This window comes from Cydia pomonella, chromosome 1 (genome assembly GCF_033807575.1).
Source record: "Cydia pomonella isolate Wapato2018A chromosome 1, ilCydPomo1, whole genome shotgun sequence".
Taxonomy (NCBI): domain Eukaryota; kingdom Metazoa; phylum Arthropoda; class Insecta; order Lepidoptera; family Tortricidae; genus Cydia; species Cydia pomonella.
The window spans coordinates 7184514-7208764 of record NC_084703.1 but is presented as its reverse complement, the minus strand read 5'-3'; the positions used below and the strand labels follow the sequence as shown (position 1 = coordinate 7208764).

The 24251-nt window shown below is 38.7% G+C and overlaps 1 protein-coding gene across 2 annotated transcripts in view; it reads right to left on the bottom strand.

Moving 5' to 3' along the window:
- The window catches only part of LOC133525087 (TGF-beta receptor type-1), a 28308-nt gene extending 6326 nt beyond the window's left edge, over positions 1–21982 (bottom strand). Inside the window, exons 1-8 of one of the 2 annotated variants that reach the window (XM_061861436.1) lie at positions 21384–21982; positions 18871–18988; positions 16692–16801; positions 14066–14311; positions 13321–13551; positions 12663–12830; positions 12064–12236; positions 280–513 (exon numbers count right to left, since the gene is read on the bottom strand). In XM_061861436.1, the coding sequence (XP_061717420.1) occupies positions 280–513; positions 12064–12236; positions 12663–12830; positions 13321–13551; positions 14066–14311; positions 16692–16801; positions 18871–18988; positions 21384–21483 (1380 nt within the window). In that variant the 5' untranslated portion in view covers positions 21484–21982. Of the gene's footprint in view, positions 1–279; positions 514–12063; positions 12237–12662; positions 12831–13320; positions 13552–14065; positions 14312–16691; positions 16802–18038; positions 18191–18870; positions 18989–21383 lie in introns of both variants that reach the window. The other variant, XM_061861369.1, reaches the window with a different exon arrangement.
- Between the last annotated feature and the right edge of the window lie 2269 nt (positions 21983–24251).

The window sequence follows — 24251 nt, the reverse complement described above, 5'->3', positions numbered from 1 at the left end:
TGATGAACACAGAAATGAATGCCAGGATTTGAACCCGGGACCTCCAGCTGTGTTGGCAGGGTCACTACCGACTAAGCTAGGAGGCCGTTAAATAAGAATATAGCAAAACGTAATCTTAGAATAAACGGCATGCTCTTCGGTATTACTCCAACTCGTCTGGCATCTCGCAGACTGGAGGTTGTCAGTATTATCTGAGTGGAGGGTGAGTGTCACTGGTTGCCAGGGATGGGGTCGGGCGGTACTCGTTCGGTATCTACAGGAAGCTGTACAAGTACATACCGGGTCCGAATGCCACCGGTTGGGCACGCTCGGCCGCCGGCGCTCCAGGCACACGACCCTTCTCATGTCCTCAAGAGTCGGATCGGGCGGTACACAATCGTGGTACGGCGGCTGGTATTCGTCAGGCAGCGCGCCGCAGCGTCGCGCCATCTCCCATACAACCAATCCGAATGAGTACACGTCCGAGCGTTTGTACGGATCGAATTGGCGCGTGTCCATCGTCTCGTCTAGCACCTGGAATGGAACAGATGGAAGTGAGAGTTACAGAAGTATTGTTGGATGTAAATGAAAAAAAAAAATATATTTAGGTAAATATTTTGTTTTGACAATACACGTTAATGGAGTCCCCTAGTAAGTACAGTATGACAGGAGACCCCGCGCTTCCCAGACAATGTAAATGTCATTGTACATCTTAATTTTCAGTAACAGTAGTTAATAAAAGCGTTGCAGGTGTAGCGAAGGTGACATTCGTTAGTGATAACTACTAATCGCTAAACGTAAAGTAAATTTATCGTTCACATCTGTCATTTCGATTCATTTTTATTCAGCCTGGAAAAATATTTCGCCTCTTTGCGATACTCTTATTTCCACGTGATTTTTCCTTTACCAAAGAACTTCTGGCAAATTTTAAATAACATCTTGATATGTGCCAGTCTGGGATGGAACCCAAGACCTTACAAGAAGAAAGTACAAAGACAATTTACGAAGAATTTTTGTAGGCAGTGAACTTTTCCGATCGTAGCCAAAGCTATTGACATGCGATCTGACGGGTGCTTTATTACCGCCCGTGGCGTGCACGATTAACGCCTTTCCGTGGTCGGGAAAATAAGTTTTAAACGCAGTAATTACAGTCAGTGATCCTATTAGCTTAGCACCTTTTATTATTACCATTAGCAAACGTAAACGTAGACAATGATGTCACCCATCGAGTGAATTCAGCGTGGCTAAAGTGGAGATCATTGTCCGGCATTCTGTGCTACCCTAAAATGCCAATAAAGATAAAAGGAAAAATATATAAGACCGCCGTTAGACCTGCAATGATGTATGGAGCAGAATGCTGGACCGCTAAGAAAGTGCATGAACAAAAACTCCACGTGGCGGAAATGAAAATGCTTAGGTGGGCTGGCGGTGTCACGCGACTCGATAAGGTTCGCAATGAATATGTACGCGGCTCGTTCAAGGTAGCGCCTATTACCGAAAAACTCAAAGAGAGTAGAATGAGGTGGTATGGTCACGTTTTGCGAAGGGACGAAAACTACACAGTGAGGAAGGCTATGAACATCCCAAGCAACCCCAAAGGAAGAGGCAGAAGACCAGCAACCTGGTGGTCCTATGTCGAAAGAGAGATGAGGACACAAAACTTGACCACGCGGACAACCCAGGATAGACTGTCCTGGCGCCGACGTACGAGGAGGCCCGACCCCAGCTGAACTGGGAAATGGGCTGGACAAAGAAGAAGATTAGCTTAGCACCTTTACATACAAATTTCTATGCAGGGCGGGTTCTTTTTTTCTGCAGCTGACTGTACATTAGTATGCAATCTTTGCTGGTTATGTAAATAACCATGTTTCGTTGTTTTATAGAGAACTGTTAGATATGTTCTTTGGAGAGAATACGATTTTGTGATTAAGCAGATAATAAAATGGAATGAAATTCATACAGATTCAAGTTTGATTTCATAGTGGGTTAATGCAAATAATGCATAAATAAGTAAGGTGCATACTAGAATGGCTTTAAGATTGTTGTCACCCGTGTAAGTAATAGCATCACTCATGTAAAAGTTATGCATATTATGAAGTTTTTTTTACAAATGCGAAAAATTGTTTTTAAACTTCAGCCAATTAGCGTCATGGAGTCTTTATTTACTGGTGGGTATTTACGTCTATATATAACTTCTAGTCCCTGTTATCAACCATTATAAAGGCCTCTGGGGGATCTCTTGTTTTTATTTGACGACGCTATCGTTGCGGATAACAACTATCGGACTTCGTTCCATTCCAGGGCTCGACACCGATTTTTTTTAACTCAATATTTTTAATTGTTTTATGCTCTTCACGCAGGACGGAATCATGTATGTATTTAGGTAACAACTTCGTAATAAACCAAAGAACGAAAAAGAACCTAATAATACTGGTATTTTTTGTATGAAGAAAAAACCAGTTTCAAGCCTTTCTTCGTTCTAAGGATTGTTTAAAATATGTAATGCGTATTTCATTTTAATGAATGAATAAAAAAAAATCATTTTAATGGATGAATCAATAACGTTTTAAAAGTCTATAGTGGTATTCAGAGGAATAAGAATAAAACGACGTTTGCTATCCAATATTTGATAAGAATTGCTCGTTTACCGCATTGAAGAGTTACTTTTATTGTCATAATTTATTCATTTTCATTTAATATATAATTGCGAATAAATTCCTGATTCATTTAATATTTTTTCTTACTATTAACAACTCTATGTACCTTGCATTGGGATAACTACGACAGCACGATAATTCTGAAAATGGCAAAAACCTACTAAACTAGAAGCACTTTCTACTGTAGTAACAGTACGCATGTTGCCCTGGTCAGCGTTGCAGTAACGTAATCGTTGCTAATGTATGAAGTGCATCTGGTTTTATATATATGTGGCATTTCCAAAATTATCCCGTTTTCGAAGTTACTGGATAACGCTGAACGATCAGTTCAATTAAATCCCTGACGTATGACGCATCTACAGTATTATGGAAGGTAGAGGTAAGGAATAGAATCTCCATGTACCAAAAACTGTCCGTCAAAAAACCTTAAGTAGGTGGCGCTACAATACCTAGAATACTTGAAAAAAAAAATCAAATCATAGACAGCGCACTTCACTCCGGCAATAACACCTATGTTTTTAGCTACTCTGGAGAGATTTGAAACTATCATTTATACCTGACACCTGGGCACTTTGGCAACAGTTCTGCCTATGGAGATTGTATTCCTTACCTCTACCTTCCATATATAGTATGGCAAACCCAGTTTGACAGCAAATTAGAACAAAATATATACTCATTGAAATGAGACAGTTCCTAACCAAATTATATTTACTCTGTCTAATTCCGGATAACAACTAGACGCACGGTTCAATTTACAAAATGTAATAGTAACAACCTCGCTCACAACGCTAATCGAAGCTGATTGGGTGATTGATAAACTACTAGACAGTTAATCATTAGTTTCGAACAACAACTCGCGTAATGGAAGATACGTTGCGTCGAGATGATAAACAGGACGATTACAAACGCAACACAGATAAAACCTTAAATGTTACACTTCAGCTTTTTGTGACATTGAAATAAGATTGAATTTCGTCTGACGAGTGTTATTTGTTTTTTCACTATGCTGACTTTATCTTAATTGTGATACGTAATGTGGCTAACAAATAATCGATATTTTGTATATCTTGCAGAATACGTAGAACAAGTGAAAGCCGTATCAATTTATCGATAATGAAAGCTGGTATTTGTGAACTCTTTGGATTTTGAACTCTGGGGGCTTACCGCGAAAACCGAACTTCGCAAATTGCGGGGATCTTTCTCTTTTACTCTTACTAAGACGTATTTAGAGTGACAGAGAAAAATGCCCGCAATTGACGAGCTTCGATTTTCCCGGTAGGAGCCCTGAGCTATACTCTGTGAGGCCATTTTGTAGGTCCTAGAGATTCAATTTTTACTAGGTATAGGACAAATTCCTAAACCGTGTAATAAATAAGACTATTTTTTTTTGCGTAAGAGCAAAACTGAGTAGACCTTCTAATTTAGCTTATGATGAGCCTATGATTTAGAGTACAGTCAAGTGCAAAAATATTTATCGAAATAATCGTCTCATAAATATGGTACTACGCTCTTATTACACTGGAATAAGATGCTATGGGACATATTTTTGAGTAAGATGTGTACACCCATATTTTTACACTTGACTGTATGATGATATAATCCAAAATTTGCCAGTAAACAGACTTGATTTTGCTTTGTTTAAAAAAATGAAGGAAGCAAAATAGTTACAACTCTATTCCGATTGAAAATGATTTAAATTTCTTCAAACTTAATAAATACTATTACAGTAGGATCGTGAGCCTCACGAGGGTACCACGAATTAGATTTTACTCTCAGAGCGTCAACCCTCTTATTGTTTTCTTTTGTGTTACTGTACTACGTTTCTAGATCTAAAAAAAACCTATGGGATTTTAAAAACAGCACCAGTTACAAGTATTTCATATACATTTCATTTGTATTTCTTTGACACTTAGAGACTTGAGAGAACCTAACCATAGAGACTATACATATCTGTTATTTTGCGGTAATTATTTATTTTAAGATTATTAGATTGTACAGATCAGTTCCCCAAATGTGTTAGTTCCGCGTAGCATTATTACCATTCGTATTTTTCCCACTACAGTTTTCTTTCCGTTCATGTACCTCCACATTCGCATGGGCTAGCAGGCGTTATTTTCTCTGATAGATTTTTATTCCAATCGTTTCTTTTCCAAAACATTACTTTCACAACTTAACTATAGGCTCCTATTTCTGGGCGGTTTGCCCTTCGGGCATCTGAAGCTACCTAACGAATTTAACCTACCTACATATAAATTGAGCGTGACTACCGTTAGAATATTATTATGGGGAAAAAAGCGACCAGTATTTAAACATAGAACTACAAAAATAAACGATTGGTTATAATATAAAATGGGGAAAATGCGAATGGAAATAATGCTATGCGGAATTAACTCGTTTGTGGTGTAGATCGAGCTGTTCATGTTTACGTAGGTGTTTATATATGTGGCTATTTATTTTTCACGATTCACTGCAAATATTGTATACTTGTGAAAGAGCCCTTGAGGCCCACTTACAGAAAAAAACATATGGCATTATTTATAACTTAAATTTTTGCTAAAATGTGCTAGAACGTCAAAAATAAAGTCAAAATCAGTCGACGGTACATTCTTGTCAGTTCATCATTCTTCGACATGGATTATTTTGATTATATGGTACTTAATTTGACAAGTGGTTTTGGTAGGTAAGAGACTCGTACCAACGCTACTTCTGCTTACATTTAGAGCGTCAATCTTTAACGCACCTTAAATACATAATCACACCGTCGATATTTCAATAAAAGTTCTAAACTACTTAATGCATTTTAGTTATAAGCTCCTGTTGACATTCACCCCGACAGAGAATTCTATGTTATCAGAGAGATACGAAACACGGGCTAATAGAATATGTGAAATATATAGACTACCTCCCACAGACACCGCATTATGAGGTGTTTGGGAAGACACCCTGGAGTCCGTCTAAGCTAACTATGCGTCGACTTGAACATGGCAAAATGTTATATTTTAATATAAAATTGGCATTAATGGTGGACATAGCCACATTTTGTCATGAAGAGTGAGCTTTTAGAGGTAGTAGATTTAGTGCGGGGACGCTGGCCGGAAAACAGGTGGGCTGTCGATTACTTATTGCGTTAATTCAGCTCAATTCCTTGGAAAGAGTGAGCTTGGTCCGGACCAACACGTAGGCGGGCTTTTATTTGTTAAATCCTATGCTGTAACACACGATGACTTGTATCCTACACCATTTTCACACAACAGGTCTACCACTTAACGAAGGGGGTTAAAAACTTAAAAGGCTGCATGCGACGTTTTGTATTACGAGAATGTTGTTAAGTTAACACCTTCACCACTGAGCTACGGTGAAGTGCTACGTCGTAGCCGATAACATAGGTTTCCCCGTATGTAGAGGAAATACTTCGTAGAGGCAAAACGACGTGTCGTGATTAGCGCTCAACGGGTTAATTTAATCTACTTTCTGATATGAAGTCAGCGCACCTAAAAGTAGTTGCGCTGACTTCACAGGCGGTTTGTAAAGACCTTAAGATAAGTTGTATACCTATACAATAACTCACGTTTACGTTAAGAACTATTTCTTGTTGATATGTGTAATTTACCCGAGAACACATCGTAATCGTGGACATTAACTGATATGAGCGGTTTAACTACCATAATTATACCTCTCACTAATACAAGTCGCTTCTGGTTGGACTTAATTTAATAAATAACTGAAGAAATTGCGTTACTATCGCAATTTTTCTTACTTAAGAGCCCTTAATCCTTGGAGCGTTCTCCGATTTCACGAAATAACGCTCGATAGATGGCGTTGGCGCTCGGTACGCGAGCGCCGGCAACGCGACGCGCGTTTCAATGCAGACTAGAATAATCTTGATAGTTTTCAATATAATTTCAAGCAACATTAATTTTAGTGTCATATGATATCATATGGGCACTCTTTATTTTATTGTATATGCACAGTAGTTTTTTTTTTAAGTACACTACTACTAAGTGTACAGACTACAGAGTGTACTATAACCCTTGCTCTTTATTCTGTCTCTTTCACACCAATGGAAAATGAAGAAGTTAGTAAATGACTGCAGGTATAAATAAAGTATATTAGTGCGATAGAGAGACAGATAGTGTTTCGTTGTCGTATCGTAAACGATTGGCATGTTGGCCACACACTTGCTTAGTGCCTAGCCAAAATACCAATCGTTTGCGTATATTAGTACGATAGAGAGAGAGTAGTGTTTCGTTGTCGTATCGTAAACGATTGGCATGTTGGCTACGCACCCATGATACCTAGCCAAGAAGCCAATCGATTGCGCATATTAGTGCGATAGAGAGACAGATAGTGTTTCCTTGTCGTATCGTAAACGTTTGGCATGTTGGCTACGCACCCATGCTGCCCAGCCAAGATGCCAATCGTTTGTGCATATTAGTACGAGAGAGAGACAGATAGTGTTTCGTTGTCGTATCGATTGGCATGGTGACTACGCACCCATGCTGCCTAGTCAAGATGCCAATCGTTTGCGCACATTAGTGCTATAGAGTTTCAGTGTTATTTGAAATCACGTTAGGGTTTGTATTATTATTTTTGACCCGAATGAAGTCCATCCAGGTTCTTATGATGGAGTCAGGAGTTGGTCACCAGAACTCCTAATCTACTCATTATAATTCCATCGTGCTTGGGCTCAAAAGATTTGCCCTGACGAACACCATCGATCTAGATGAGGTCCAGGGTCTCATGACGGAGTCAGGAGTTGGTCACCAGAACTCCCCAGAACTCCTAATTTACTCATCATAACTCCATCGAGTTTGGGCTCAATAGATTTACCCTGATGAGCACCATCAATCTAGATGAAGTCCAGGGTCTTATGATGGAGCCAGGAGTAGGTCACTAGAACTCCGAATCTACTCATTATAATTCCATCGTATATGAGCTCAATAGATTTGCCCTGACGAGTACCATCGATCTAAATGAAGTCCAGGGTCTCATGATGGAGTCAGGAGTTGGTCACCAGAACTCCTAATCTACTCATTATAATTCCGTCGTGTTTGGGCTCAAAAGATTTGCCCTGACGAGTACCATCGATCTAGATGAAGTCCAGGGTCTCATGATGGAGTCAGGAGTTGGTCACCATAATTCCTAATCTACTCATCATAACTCCATCGTGTTTGGGCTCAATAGATTTGCCCTCACGAGCACCATCAATCTAGATGATATTCAGGGTCTCATGATGGAGTCAGGAGTTGGTCACTAGAACTCCTAATCTACTCATTATAATTCCATCGTGTTTGGGCTCAAAAGATTTGCCCTGACGAGTACCATCGATCTAGATGAAGTCCAGGGTCTCATGATGGAGTCAGGAGTTGGTCACCATAATTCCTAATCTACTCATCATAACTCCATCGTGTTTGGGCTCAATAGATTTGCCCTCACGAGCACCATCAATCTAGATGATGTTCAGGGTCTCATGATGGAGTCAGGAGTTGGTCACTAGAACTCCTAATCTACTCATTATAATTCCATCGTGTTTGGGCTCAAAAGATTTGCCCTGACGAGTACCATCGATCTAGATGAAGTCCAGGGTCTCATGATGGAGTCAGGAGTTGGTCACCAGAACTCGTAATCTATTTATCATAACTCCATCGTGTTTGGGCTCAATAGATTTACTCCGACAAGCACCATCAAATTACCATTATGATGAATAGATTAGGAGTTCTGGTGACCAACTACTGAGTCCATCATGAGACCCTCGACTTAATCTAGATCGATGGTACTCGTCAGGGCAAATCTTTTGAGCCCAAACACGATGGAGTTATGATGAATAGACTAGGAGTTCTGGTGATCAACTCCAGAGTCCATCATGAGACCCTGGACCTGATCTAGATTGATGGTGCTCGTCAGGGCAACTCTATTGAGCCCAAACACGATGGAGTTATGATGAGTAGATTAGGAGTTCTGGTGACCAACTCCTGACTCCATCATGAGACCCTGGACCTCATCTAGATCGATGGTGCTCGTCAGGGCAAATCTTTTGAGCCCAAACACGTTGGAATTATAATGAGTAGATTAGGAGTTCTAGTGACCAACTCCTGACTCCATCATGAGACCCTGGACTTTATCTAGATCGATGGTGCTCATCAGGGCAAATCTTTTGAGCCCAAACACGTTGGAATTATAATGAGTAGATTAGGAGTTCTAGTGACCAACTCCTGACTCCATCATGAGACCCTGGACTTTATCTAGATTGATGATGCTCGTCAGGGCAAATCTATTGAGCCCGAACACGATGAGGTTATGATGAGTAGTTTAGGAGTTCTGGTGACCAACTCCTGACTCCATCATGAGACCCTGGGCCTCATCTAGATCGATGGTGTTCATCAGGGCAAATCTATTGAGCCCAAACACGATGGAGTTATGATGAGTAGATTAGGAGTTCTGGTGACCAGCTCCTGACTCCATCATGAGACCCTGGACCTCATCTAGATTGATGGTGCTCGTCAGGGCAACTCTATTGAACCCAAACACGATGAGGTTATGATGAGTAGTTTAGGAGTTCTGGTGACCAACTCCTGACTCCATCATGAGACCCTGGGCCTCATCTAGATCGATGGTGTTCATCAGGGCAAATCTATTGAGCCCAAACACGATGGAGTTATGATGAATAGATTAGGAGTTCTGGTGACCAACTACTGAGTCCATCATGAGACCCTGGACCTCATCTAGATTGATGGTGCTCGTCAGGGCAACTCTATTGAACCCAAACACGATGGAGTTATGATGAGTAGATTAGGAGTTCTGGTGACCAGCTCCTGACTCCATCATGAGACCCTGGACCTCATCTAGATTGAAGGTGCTCGTCAGGGCAACTCTGTTGAGCCCAAACACGATGGAATTATAATGAGTAGATTAGGAGTTCTAGTGACCAACTCCTGACTCCATCATGAGACCCTGGACCTCATCTAGATCGATGGTGTTCGTCAGGGCAAATCTTTTGAGCCCAAACACGATGGGATTATAATTAGTAGATTAGGAGTTCTGGTGACCAACTCCTGACTCCATCATGAGAACTTGGACTTCATCCGGGTCAAAAATAATAATGCAAACCCTAACGTAATTTCAAGTGAAAATGCGTTTTTCAGAAAATCGCAGCCAAATAACACTAGACCTTACTCATAGTGTTGTGTTCCTGCCGGTGAGTAAGGTTGCCAGAGCTCAACGAGGGGCGGGAGGGGGTTAGGGTCGGCAACGCGCATGTAACTCCTCTGGAGTTGCAGGCGTACATATGCGGGCCGTATGCTTGTTTGCCACCGACTTAGTATTAAAAAAAAAGTAACACTGAAAATCCATCAATAAGCAAGTCTGTTAGGCATACTGTAAAAAATGAACTTTTATTAAGATTTTCTAATCGCAGTATATAGCACTTCTCGGAACTCCGTAGCTGATTACGATCGCAACGAATGCCTGACAATCGAGCACAGGTCCGTCCTCTAAGCGCGCTCCGCGCGGACTGAGAGCGGGGCGTCGCTGCTGCGTGATTTATACGTGTTTTAAAAAAATATAAATTTACCGCAATGTAGGTCCCATAGTTACGATTTTTTTTTTATAGGTTAACATAAAGTTACAGTTTGCTATAATATTATTTTTAAAGCAAAATATGCGTACAATTTGCGGAAATAAAATATAATAAAACCCTGTTTTCGCCAAAAAAATGAAGAAAACTCGGAAGGTATTTTATCAGTTTTTTCAAATGAATCTTCGATTGTTAATCATTCCAGCCCCTCGTACGAGATATGTTGAATCAAATTGTAGTCATTCATGTACCAAATGATTCTTGTTTATAGCAAAATTGAGAACCGAAACGCCACATCTCACTGCAAAATTTGGAAAAGACTCCCAAAAAACCTCATTAAAAAAGAGGTTTAAAAGAGAAAATGAAAATTTGAACTGTTGGAGCCCCTAGTTTAGGAAACGATTATTTAAGTACGTTATCAGTTTTTGAATAAATACTAATAGTTACGTCGTAATCTTGAATGAAAAAGGAAGCATTTTACAAAATACGCTCGTCTGTAGGAATAAGGCCTCTTAAATATTACATTTCTAAATTATGTAAGTGCTACATTTCAACACATGTCTACAAATGTTTTAGGCGAAAGCTACTCCATATACAAATGAACTGTCATAGCAATCATCATTCGACGCGATAAATATAATTCTTATAAGAACGCAATTGTGTGAGGGCCGCTTGGTATTTTATGATCCGTCTAGAAAGTAAATCTGTGATGCAATCATGTGGGTGGGGTATCTATATCTAATCAGTCATCTCATTAACGTGATAAGCACTTTGATAGGTAACGCGGGGGACATTATCAGGTACACAACGTGCGCAATGATAGGACTGGATATTTTTGTACGTAAACAAACCAATTTGAATTATGCGAATATAAAGTCCTTTAGAAGGTCAAGTATGGCCGCAAAATTTTCCTGATGTAGTTTCAGAAGTCACAGGCTTTTATTAAGTTCTGACAAAAATATATGCCCTTACATAATGCCATTTTAAATGTTGTGCCGCTGTCGCAACTGATAAAATTGTATATATTATACGTATATTACTAGCCTAATATATTTTTCCACTGACTTGAATAGAACAAAGTGAGGTGGTGTCATTATAAACGTCGTATTTTCATAGAAATATGGCATTGACACACTTTGCCATTGCAAATGCCACGCAGAGTTAGCTTAGCCCGACTCTACTTACTAACATGGCCATAGTAAGAACTTACAAAACAAAACGAGATTACTTATCGACAAGTAACATCTTAGTTCATATTGTAATAATGTAGTTTGATTGCCCCAAAAGAGCTGTACGTACACACTTATTACACTGTGTTACGCTCGAAAAGTACAATGGACTCCCTCAACCATCATCAACACAGTTAACTGACCATTGGTGTTGGTTAAGACTAGAGTCCTTTGAGTCCTCAGCTTTAAGAGTCTACTGAGATTTTCAGACTCTAATAATTAAGTCGAAGCTCGAGTCCTTATTAGAAGCCGAGTCTTTAGTACAAAATTAAGTCTTATCTCTGATAGCTAAAATTGACGTGTAAGATACACAAATCATACAACAACGCCTATTTTCTTTACTGTTATTTAGATAAAACCTATTAAGTCGTTGACGAGTCCTTACTCAGGGGCTCGAGTTTTAATGTGCTTGAGTTTAAAAAAAAACTCAATAAAGGTATCGACTCGGGACTTAAAAGCCTTAGAAGTTTTTAAAGCTCTAGCCTCGTAAAAATGAGTCGAGTTTTTCTTTAGACTCAAAAGACTCGAGTTCCTACCGACACTAAATACCATTAGTAGCTCCTACTCCAACGAGATAAGATCCACTAATCATAAGTTGTGTTGCTGTTCTGTTCATATGCCTCACCTCCGGCGCCATGTATCGCTTGGTGCCGACGCGATTAGTCGACGGCACGTCCACAGAATCGCTGGACACGTTGTGCCGCACCGCCAACCCGAGGTCACCGATCACGCAGGTGAGGTTGCTCTTCACTAGAATGTTCTTCGATTTGAGATCACGGTGGGCGATCGCTGGCTTGCCTGTGCAATAATAACGGATTTTAAAAATAATAGTAACAGCTGTGCGTTGTGTTAACAATATTATTTCAATTTCTGTTCCTATCTGCATAGCAAGCTGCAAACTGCATGGGCTCATTATCAATGAAATAAGCCGGTCGAGTCAATAGTGCGCACCGTTAGGGATTCGACCAGAAAGTATTGTCACCTTTAGTGCCGATGATGTCGATGTGCAAATTCGCCAGACCGGTGGCGACACTGACCGCCATCTTGACGAGCACGGCCGAGTCAATGGCGCCGTTATTGAGTGGAATAGTGAGTACTCTCACCTTTAGTGCCGAGGATGTCCATGTGCAGATGCGCCAGGCCGGTGGCGACACTGAGCGCCATGTTAACAAACGCGGCCGAGTCGATGGCGCCATCATTGAATGAAATAGAGAGTACTCTCACCTTTAGTGCCGACGATGTCCATGTGCAGATGCGCCAGGCCAGTGGCGACGCTGAGCGCCATCTTGACGAGCGTAGCCGAGTCGATGGTACGCGCGGTGAGGAAGTCGAACAGCGACCCGTTCTCGTGGTAGTCGGTGATCAGCCATAGCTGTGTCCATGTGCCGTTGTCTGGACAAATAAAGTCATGTGATTCCCATTTCTTTATGTGGAATAATTATTGTTTCACTTGGCAATTTAATTGGTGAATTGTGAAGAATTTATTTAAAATCGTTATTATATATATTATAAAATATCATTTGCATTTAAGGAAAATTTACAACCTAAACTGCAATACTTATTAACATATTGAAATATCACTGAAGATACTTCCGTGTTAAAACCAAAGAGGGAATGGAATAATTGGGAACAAACGTAGCATACTTTTAGTGCTAAAACACTACAACAATGTATACATGATGAAATGATAATATTGTAATCTCAAATTGTTCAAAGATTAAAGTTATATTCGGATTTCTCGAAACAGCAACTACATCTTATCTAGTTTGTTTCATGCCCCTGCCAACAGTCTTTAAAACAAGTATTTGACAAAAAATTCACAAGCTGTTATTGCCAACCGTGCTTCCAGGCAGCGGAATGTTAAATCAACAGGTGACCTTACCTTTATTATCAGCTGCGATGAACCCGAGTATGTTCTCATGGCGCAACATGACAGTCTGGTATATCTCGGCCTCGCGGAACCAGGAGCATTCCTCGCGCGACGAGAATATCTTCACGGCCACGTTCTCACCCCGCCACCGGCCGCGCCACACCTCGCCGAAGCGGCCCTTGCCGATGATGTCTACCAGTTGGATCTGGCGGGCGATGGAACGTTGGACCAGTAGTGGCAAACCTGGGAAACCGAATTCCATCAGTATTACGCGTACCTATATCTCAAACTGACCAAAGATATGAGGCACACAAAGATTTCGGTTTTAATTTATTTTTCCTACTTGTGGTAATTCAGGATAGGAGGAGCAAAAATCTTGTCCCACCTTAAGACATTACTAGACTTGATTAGACGACTAGTTTCCGAACTGTGAGTCGGCATTGTCTTAGAGGCATTGGAAACTGTTATGCTCACTTCGCTGGCTCCTGATTTTAGAGCTACACGCAGGTGTTTTAATTTACAAGGGAGTATTTACAAAAAAGTCCACTTCGTCAGGGACGTGACGCGTATGTCAGCTACCATACTAACCAGAAATGTGTATTTTATACCATTTAATTTATAGTTTTAACTTTATCAAACGTTATCATTCCAAATATCGGCTTCTTAGTTTTATCAGTAGTGTTCAAAAGTAGCGTCACGTACCCGATTTCTGAAATGCCCCAAAAATTGCAGACCTCGGGATAGGTAATTGACTCACCTGATCCAGAGCCAGAGGTTGTCAACTCAATCATATCCCTGATAGTAGCCGTTCCCCCCAGTATCGGATGTCTCGGCTCACACAGCGAGTCCTCGGCGGGGAACAGCGGCCTGGAGCCCAGGCCTCTCTTGAGCATCTTTCGGGACCTCTTGGCCCACCAGAAGCTTATGGCGGCGCAAATGCCTAGTACCATTAGGCCAATAATCCAGGGCACCACTTGCCATGCCGCCGCGGTCGGCGTTGTGTCTTTTGGGAGAATAAAATGTTATTACGTTGTTCCACGTTAAATGCTCAATTCAGTTGAAAGTTAATTAGATGGTTTAAAAAAATGATTTTATTACGCGGTCACACATACTAAAAACCAGGTTATCATCAATAAAAGCAGAAATAAGTCGCAATTATATAAATAAATATAATTAACAGAGCATATAAAAATTTGACGTATAGTCAGCAAAACTATTAACTTAGCATCCCTGCATACAAATATGTATAAATTAACGTTAAATTATAAAACACCTGAAAAACAACGGATAAGTATGGATTAAATATTTAAATATCTTGGTTACACTCACTTGACTATTTCGTCGCTATTGGCGACATATTTCGAACCCATCGGGGGTGCTTCCTCAGGCTTGAGAAAAGAAAGCAAGTCAGGTTTGAGAGAAAGTCAAGTGAGTGTAACCGTGATATACATATTTTAAAATATCTCACGAATTTTTTTTTGATATGAATGGATATAGTTTAGGGTTCGGATAATAGAGGTTAGGATAATCGAGGCTCAGGTAAGAGTAAGAACTAACTGAGTGTACCTAGGTGAGTCAGAGGGGAAGTCGTTGTTCTAAAGTTGTCGCGCCATAAGTGGCCCCGTCTCCGCCGCAATTACTTCGAGTACTCACTCTCATCGAACATTTCATGCATCATAACCCTAGGAGCATTATACTTTATACGATACCGGTTAATGATATCTGTTTAATAAAAAATATGAAAAACAATGCTAATTAGTTTAGTATCAATTTATTTGCATTATTTATTATACTGTAGAATGTTATCAGAGGGATAATCATTCATTTGACCAACAGCGACAAAATAATAAAATTAAGTTTAGCGAATTTTATAATAACAATAACAATTAATTCAATTAGTTTATAAATTAGTTCTTTATAGCCCAAAAAACTTATAAAACTCGATCCGGTTGCGACAAACTAAATTTAGTAACCTACTTTTTAGTATTTTTTTAATACCACGACGGTGGCAAACAAGCATACGGCCCGCCTGATGGTAAGCAGTCACCGCAGCCTATGGACGCCTGCAACTCCAGATGTGTTACATGCGCGTTGCCGACACTTTAAAAAACCTGTATGGTATGGACTCAAATAGTAACATTATAGGTATAATCATATTTATGTCATGTTTATCGAAAAAAATTCAGGCACAAGATAAAAAAAAAAATACCTTTGCTGCACTAGAAAAGAAGTATAATTATTGTTGACATACGTCCAAGCACTTCACGTCGTGAAGAATTTTACATTTAAATAAGATTACTCACTATTACACACAAAATGCCCACCACAATGCAAAGCACACTCAGACTAAACAAAGCAACTGTGAACATCATGCACAATAATTTTGTAACCGATTACCATGATCAATATATCTATAGGAATACATATACATGATACTTAAGTATTATATTATACTCCTGCAAGACTCTATAGTTATTATAGGCGTACACCCCTTTTGATGACGTCATTACGCTGAAGTAGCTGGCCTGCGCCACTGTCTCCCGGCAGTTTGGGGCCTCAACAATATACTAAAAGTTACTAGCGGTTACCGGTTCTGAATTATCTCTTTGACCTTTTCCTGAGGCATAAAACTATTTAGTGAGATAAACGGGCATCTAAAGTAAAATGCAGGGTAAACGTAAATCAGTCTAGAAAAGTGATAATAGTGATACGTATTTTTATATGTATCATAGTAAAGATACCCTGGTTCACACTCGTACTAGTTACGGGGAAAATTTGGTTGAAGACAAAAAGTTTTCATTACGACCAAATTTTCCGCGTAATTAGTGCGATCGACGAACTTTTTTGCTAACGGTACGAAACTTCCCGACTCAATGATGGAAAATCTAATGAAACCGATGAAATTCATGTCTTGGTAGTAGAAAATAATATCGTAAAACAACCTTAGGTTAAACTTAGAATTTAGGTTATTGACATGCGATTAGTATTTAAAAAAACATGCTAAAGAAGAAATCCGGCGATGATCACGTTCGTTATGCCCCAATAATGGTAGTTCGAAACATACCTATGGAATCGCCTTCGCATTCGAGACGGCGTCGACATCCCTTCATGCCTAGTTATATATATACATCCTTTAAATATAAAACTTCTCATAGAATAGTAAGAAAACCCTGATAATTTTTGTACATAAACTCATTTGGATCGACAAGTACAAAGCTTATATATACAAATTGTAGTTAGGTTTTAATTACGATTCAGCATTCAGCATCGTCATTTCATGCGAATTTGAATTTCTTCCATATAGTTTTTTGTTCCCAATGATGTAACATTCAGGGACATGGACAAGACAGTACAAGAGCCCTTTTGCACCTATGAGGGCCTACCTGGCTCGTCGCTTCGGTTACAGAGGTCCGTAGAGCAGCAAAATACATCGCCCTTCTGACACCATATAGGCCAGTCCCCGGGCGGGAATACCGATTCCTGCTCCCAACATCTATTTACATCAATAACATTAGAAACATGTCTAACGGGTGATCAATGCCGGTCGTCTATAGAGGAAGAAATTTAGTGTAATTAGAACAGAAATAAAAATAAAATAACAACTCTATTAGCCATGCACACTCGCACCGGGGCTGCGGAGACGCGGCGCTCATCGACACACCAACTGCGATTATAGTCAACCTCTGATTCCGTTTTAGAATTAGGTAGACCCATAATCAACTGGCCATACGTGACGACTTGTCTTATACGAGCGCCCTAAGCCTTAAAACAAGCTAGTCTTACTTAAAGGGCCAAATTGCCGCGTATGGATAAGATCAGATGCGTTTCTATCCACCTTATATTAACCTCCTATGTAAAAGTAGGTTTGAACGCGATTCCTGTAGGGTATTATGTATTGAGGTTGTAATATTGTACCGAGACGAGGACTCTGTTGACTTTTTATAAAAATAGAAGCTCCTGTGAAAAGAGTGAGACGACACGCACTTCAAGATGTTGCTGCGAAAACTTAGCAAACAAGTTGACACCTCATGTCATGTACCAATTGTTCATTAAATATAATCTTCATATGCCTGAGTTACATGTCAGCACGACACTCTCACGGTGCGTTAGATTAATTATAGAACGTTTTTTTACAGCTTGCGACTTATGTCAGATTGATGACAAAAATACTTATATTGCATGCATTCCACAAATAGCACGAACGGACTAAATTACTAAATGGCAAAAGCGCTCCGTCCGACCCATCCAAATTGGGATCGACTTATTGATGCCGGTTCCGATATTGAACCTGATAGGACAACATGCAGGAATACGAGTACTTCCGTGGTATACCTGCTTTAATTTTAAGTTACTCGCCCGGCTTTGCTCGGGTTACTCAAACAAATTATACACCTAAACTTTCGTCAAGAATCACTCCATTGATTGGTGAAAACCGCATGAAAATCCGTTCAGTAGTTATTGAGTTTATTGCGAACATACAGACACACAGACAGACTTTGTTTAATAAGGTGTAGTGATTATGCTATACTAGTTCAAGCCGATATCCCCCAAGACAATGTGAGAGGGTTTATAATGTGAATGTGACTCTAGTTTGAGTTGGGTGTCGAGGAGCGGTGCGTGATCGCAGCGCAGGCCGCGCGCGTAGCCGCGGCGCCCGGTTCACTAGAGTACGGTTAGGAGTGTCTATGTACCGGCAAGCGGTGCGGTTAGCGTCACGGGCGCTTGCCTACCTGGCGGCTTCGGCTGCAGCTGCGGACGCATATCGCGATTGCACATGTCACGACTGTCACAACACTGTATCACCACGGACTCATTTTTAGCCTTCGTCGTGGAGCAACCGAAGGGGTGCTCCGGCGGTATCAGTGCTTTACGGTCCATACAGCTGCGTCGCGGGGAAGCCAGAAATCATGTTTAGTAGGTTAAAGCGAAAACCATGGCACACTCGGAAAATAGTTTTTGTTAAAGACGGCACATCATTCAAAACTAACGGGCCGGCCCGGATACTTAGTAGATAGGTACATATTCTAATCAGGAAGCGATGTTAGAATTGGCATCTCAACACAAAACTTATAGGAAATGACGATGCAATTATGATTCTAATAGTACATCAAAAACAAACTCAAAATCGGCATTTTCCAAGAAGTCACACGGCCTGGAGGAGCTTACCCGTGAGAGGGGCGGAGCGTTGGCTCGCTATACGCTCTTTGGAAATCTCATCGGAATTGCAGAGATCGGTCTTACAGCAATAATTACTTGGACTCCTGCATGGTAGCGGGTCGTCCGGGGGTAAGCCATTTAAACAGCTTTTGGACACCTCGCTATAGGCCAACCATTACATTAAACACGTGTTACAGTGCACAAGCCACATCTATCAATTGCAGGTTTGTGTTGATATTTATTGCCAATGGTTTCTATCTTTGTGAATAATTTTGATTAGATTAGTACCTTTGAGATCAAGATAAAATTCAAATAGTGATTTTAAGTTGAGTTGAGACCCAGTATAAATTTGGAATAACACAACCATAGTGTTGGTGAGCACTGAATGTACGTGTGGCAACTCACCGGTATTCGTATTTTTCGACGCCGTCCTTGAGCGTGGTGGACGCGAAGCAGAAGCCGTCGGTCTCGCAAGTCTCGTTCTGGCAGCTGGGGCCCGTTGTGTCGCAGTAACATTTTAAACCTGACCAAATCCAAATAAGGTTAAATTAGAATTTCTAAAGAATTTGTTTAACGTTTTTGTTTTAGATTCTTATTAGATCTTTAAAAAGGGGAAAAAAATAAAGTAATTCAGGCTTGTAAAGTTTTAGGAATAAAGGGGTAAGGAATTATTTACTTAATCCTACAACCAATATTTAAAATATTTAAATCGGGAAGGCGGCTGCCAAACTTTGCTACTAGGTGGCGCCACTAGAGTTTGAGACAACTCGACCAACTTGTTGTATGAAATTTATAACTTAAAAAAAATGTATTTAATAAACCAATGTTTAATAAAACTTCATAATTAAATTCTGTATAAGTATTAAACTTTGTATCTGAGGCCGAGCAACTGTTGGATAAAGTTTCAAAGCCATTCAAATAAAAAGTTTTGTTTTGACAGGAGCATGTAGGATATTTTCATGTACGTAATAATCGTCTGTTTATCGCAATAAAATGTATCCTCATGAAAAATATCCGCCTTCCCCATTTCTTGAACTTGTAATTTAGAGCCAAATGTCATCTGACATTGTTATATTTCAGTTCAAGTTTGCATATTGTCTTTCTTTATTTTTTCTAAAAAGTTACAATGAGGGCTTTAATCACAACAGTTATGTACCTACTGCCATGACTAAATCTAAAGTAAACATACAACCCACGCTGCAAGGTACTGTCTACACTGGCCTAAAATCTCCACTATATTGAAATAGTATCATGTTGCATGTGCTGCGGCTTTCGTCAGTATGTCAATCAAGTCTGCACTGCAGGCATACATGAATATCTTGGCACTGGCAAGGTCGCATTCATCTGAATACATGTATCTTGATAACTCGATCATGTTTAAAGGACATATTCACCCACAATTTTCTTAGTGAAGGGCGTTCCGGCAACAATAAGTATTGTAGATAATCAATTCAGTAGCAAATCTGTAACTTCTCATAGAACTCTTGTACAGTCACCTGCAAATATATGTTACACAAAGAAGGCGCCAACAAATATCTGATGACATTATTTGCAGAGCCATAAGTGTGTCACATAATTTTTGCAGCCTTCAAAGAGTAACACATTTGCTTTGTTACAAGTGTATATTCCGTTTCAACTTTAGCCATAATGAAATCTTGTGAGTTAAATTTGTCCAGATTCCTGATTTTAAATTGAGCTAGATATTTGCATAGGTACTGTAACTTCATTCCATATTCTGCATCAGAATGTAAAATGTAATTAGGTCTGTACCTAAAATCTGGGATCTGTACCCCTGATTAATATTATCCCTATGTTTTTATATAAAAGATTAATTGGTCAAATTTATCCAACTAATCTATTTTATTAAAAAATGTTACAAAACCGGACATTGGTTAATAAAATAGCCAATAAAACTGTCATTTACATATCTCAAAATTAATTTAAATACACATAAAACTGGCTCAAATAAAAAATATAGTCAGCAAAAAATCTTCATCTCATATTTCATTTCCTAAATTGTAACATATAACAAGTCAATTAATAAACCACTTCATGTTATGAAATGTTAGAATAGTTTTATACGAAACCAATATGGAATTTACACACATTAATATGTGCCAGCATACATGTTACTGCGCCATTCATCAACATTCTTCTAGAGTTTTTTACCATTATTTAGAATATGAGCAATAGGAAGACTGTGAGAGGTGTATTAGAAAAAGCTGAGTAAATAATAAAGTATTCAGGTGACAGCTAAATAATAAATATAACTAGTGTTCAGAACTAAATAATACTTAAATTTAAATTTTATGAGACATTTTGCAAATGCATGTATTGTTGGTAAAACATGTTACAAACCTGTTCCTAGCATATATTAGTGACGCATGCCCACAACTGCAAAACTTGGCAATAATTGTGATGTTATGTAATTATATATTGTAGTCCTAAGTATATACAATAACACACTGAACATAATGTGATAATATTAATGTTTCTAATGAGAAATACTACATATTAAAATTTTGAATTGGCAAATAGAATCACAGTAATAATTGCAACTTCATTTTTATTTACAAAACAAACAACATGTATGTTGGTACAGCATTTGTTGGACATACGAAATGAAATTTAAAAGTTTAACTGGACACATTGGTCATATATAGAATATAGTTTGGTCAGACTTAATTTATGCATGAACTTAAGGTTATTTCTGAACACGACGACCAACCAAAATATAAAGATGCATATGGCAGACCCACGCACGCGAATGCCACAAGAAGCCCATAACTTGTTTCTTACAGCGTCGACCGTGATTGACCATAATTTCGTTAGCCTAGCCTGCTTATAGCCTATCTATAAAAACATACCTACTACTGTATAGAATATAATTTTATCTTAAGAGCGTCGAAAACATTTACCTTCAACAGGGTCCAGCTTTCGATAAACCACGAATAACAGCAGCAGGAACCACTTTCGGCAAATATAGTTATGCATGATCACATTATTCAATTGAAACATTACAATCTAATGTCCAGACACGACAAAACACATATTATTGAAGCACGACAAAACAGCAATACGGCCATTGATGTCTAATAGGTACATGGCATATTAGTTTATTACACATTAACTGTCTCAATTGTTTGCGAATAAGTGGAATTCCGCTGCTTCAACACATTGACTAACAAAAATACATTTATAAAAAAACAACTTGTAAAATCAATGTGAAAGAATTCCCTTGATAGACGGGTCGCCTCTCCGGTGAAGTGAATGAATGAATATTATGAATACATATAGTCAGATATACTATAAGTATGAGTATAGAGATACACTTGTACACTGAACGAATGAAAACACCAAAAACATGCACAACTTCAAACGCTCAATGCAGATAAGCACAACAGCAACACATGCGCAACACTTATTTTACAGATAAAAAAATATTCATTTAGGGATATACAACTTTGAACCAAAATCATTTAAAGTGACATAGTCTGACCAAGCTAACTCGGCGATTTTGATAGCACAGACTCTGAAAGTGTTATTTTAAACGTCATCATTCTTTAATAGAGGTTTTACTGACTGTAAAATCTTTTTCACATAGCTTGGGTTCTGTGACAGTTGTCATCTCAATACAATTTCTAACCTTAAAATGCCAAATTTTATTGATATGACAGCTGCCACAGAACCCAAGCTATGTGAAAAACATTATAGAGCCATATAATATAATATTAAGTGGGAAGAGAACGATTACTCCATACAAAAAATATCCCTTTAAAGTTTGTTTATATTAATAGCGCTCTCGTTGTATACCAATGGAACTAAAATTTACAGCTGGTTTAGCCTGGCGGGTATTATTGGTAGTAAATTACTACCAATAATTAGTAGTAATTCGTTTGATAAATGTTAGGATTAGGGCTCCAAGCAGGAAAGAAAAGCTTGTTTTAACAACAAATAAATGTTTAATTATCTCAGGCAAAACTTCATAGTAATGGCCTCTCTCACAATAAAAGATCACCTACATTTGTTTTATTGTCAATCAAATATGTTATATCATATTCTATACTCTTATTTTTTTGATGCGTACATAAACACCCTTCCTCAACAAAAGAAGCTAGGTACCGACAGCAGAAAAAACTGGGACTAATAGAATATTTTAAAAGTCCGTCAAACAAAAAAAAACCGTTAGCAATATATAAACTAAAAGAACACTTTAGAGGTCTGTCAGGTACCTACCTACCATCTACATACTTTTAAGTTTAAGTTAAAGATTACCACTCAAACCTATTTGAGAACACAAGTCTCGAAAAATCACTTTTCCCAACGCTTTTGTAAACAAGTCAGCCAACTATTGACTTGTTGGAATATCTTCTAATAACAATAGACCTTCAGTCACTTTTTGTTTCACAAAATGATATTTTAAGTCAATATGTTTAAGCCTCTTGTTATCTACATTATTTGCAACATGAATAGCCGACTGATTATCAATATAAAATTTAAAATTTTGAAGATGTAGCCCAAGCTCCAAAAGCAGGTTACGGATCCAGTAGGCCTCCGTGAGTTCCGCTACCACCTTTCCCAATACTAAATATTCCGATTCGGTTGAAGAAAGGGAAATGCATTGTTGTTTTGTACAACCCCATGCCGCTGTGCAACCGAAAACCTTCATAATATACCCTGCTGTTGATTTTCTGTCCACTTTGTCTCCCGCCCAGTCAGCGTCGATGTAGCCCAATAATATCGGTGCTTCTTCAGCTGCCTTGCAATTGTAAACTAATTTAACATCCATGGTTCCTTTAAAGTATCTAAGAATTCTTTTCACAATCCAGAAGATCCCATCGACTGAAATCTTGATAGGTAGTTTATAGCGAAACATATATCGGGTCTCGTGCCCATCATTACATACATTAGGCTTCCGATGAGTCCTCTGCACTTTCTTGTCGTCTCCTCATTACTTGACGGTTCTGAATTTAGTTCAAGACCCACTTCACTACGTGTCGCTATGATGTTACATTCTTCCATTTTGTACTTTTTTTTTTAAATTTCTTCTATGTATCGCTTCTAGTTTAGCTCTATTGTGTCATTCTTATTAATTATGTTTAAAAAATCTTATTAATTATGTTTAAAATAATGCTTTAAAAAATCAAACGATAATAATCACACGTACAGCATAAGTTATTCGGTAGGCACGTCATTAATGAACCGAAACAACCGATCTATGATCTCATTGAATAAAATTCATATAGGTATGTAGATAATTAGATATAAAGAAGTGCCACAGTTAGTTCAACAAGCCCCGTCCGATACATAAATTTATAATAATATGTTTTTGCCTATTTTATGTTTTTCGAATCAAGCTCTTTTGATCCTAATATATAGGAATAATAATATTTATAACTTGATTATAACTGTATTATTACCTTTTATATTGAAACAACTTCTTAATTTAGAAATCATTATCTCTTAGTACAAAAGATGCCAGTGATTTTGATTAATATCTACTTAACATAATATTTTTCTATTCGAGAAATGCTAATTTAAAAACCCCAACAAAATAAAAAATACAAAAAGAAATACCCTCGCCGGGATTCGAACCCAGAACCACTAGCTTCCTGAACTGGATTACCTACCAAAAACCCGCCAGGCTAAGCCGGTTGTTAATTATAGTACTGAGATACAAAGAGAGCGCCACTAGTATAAGCGAAGTTTTGAAAAAGGCATTTTTTTTATATGGAGTAGCCTTCTTCTCCTTGTGAGTATTGTATTGTATTCTTTGGTAACAATGC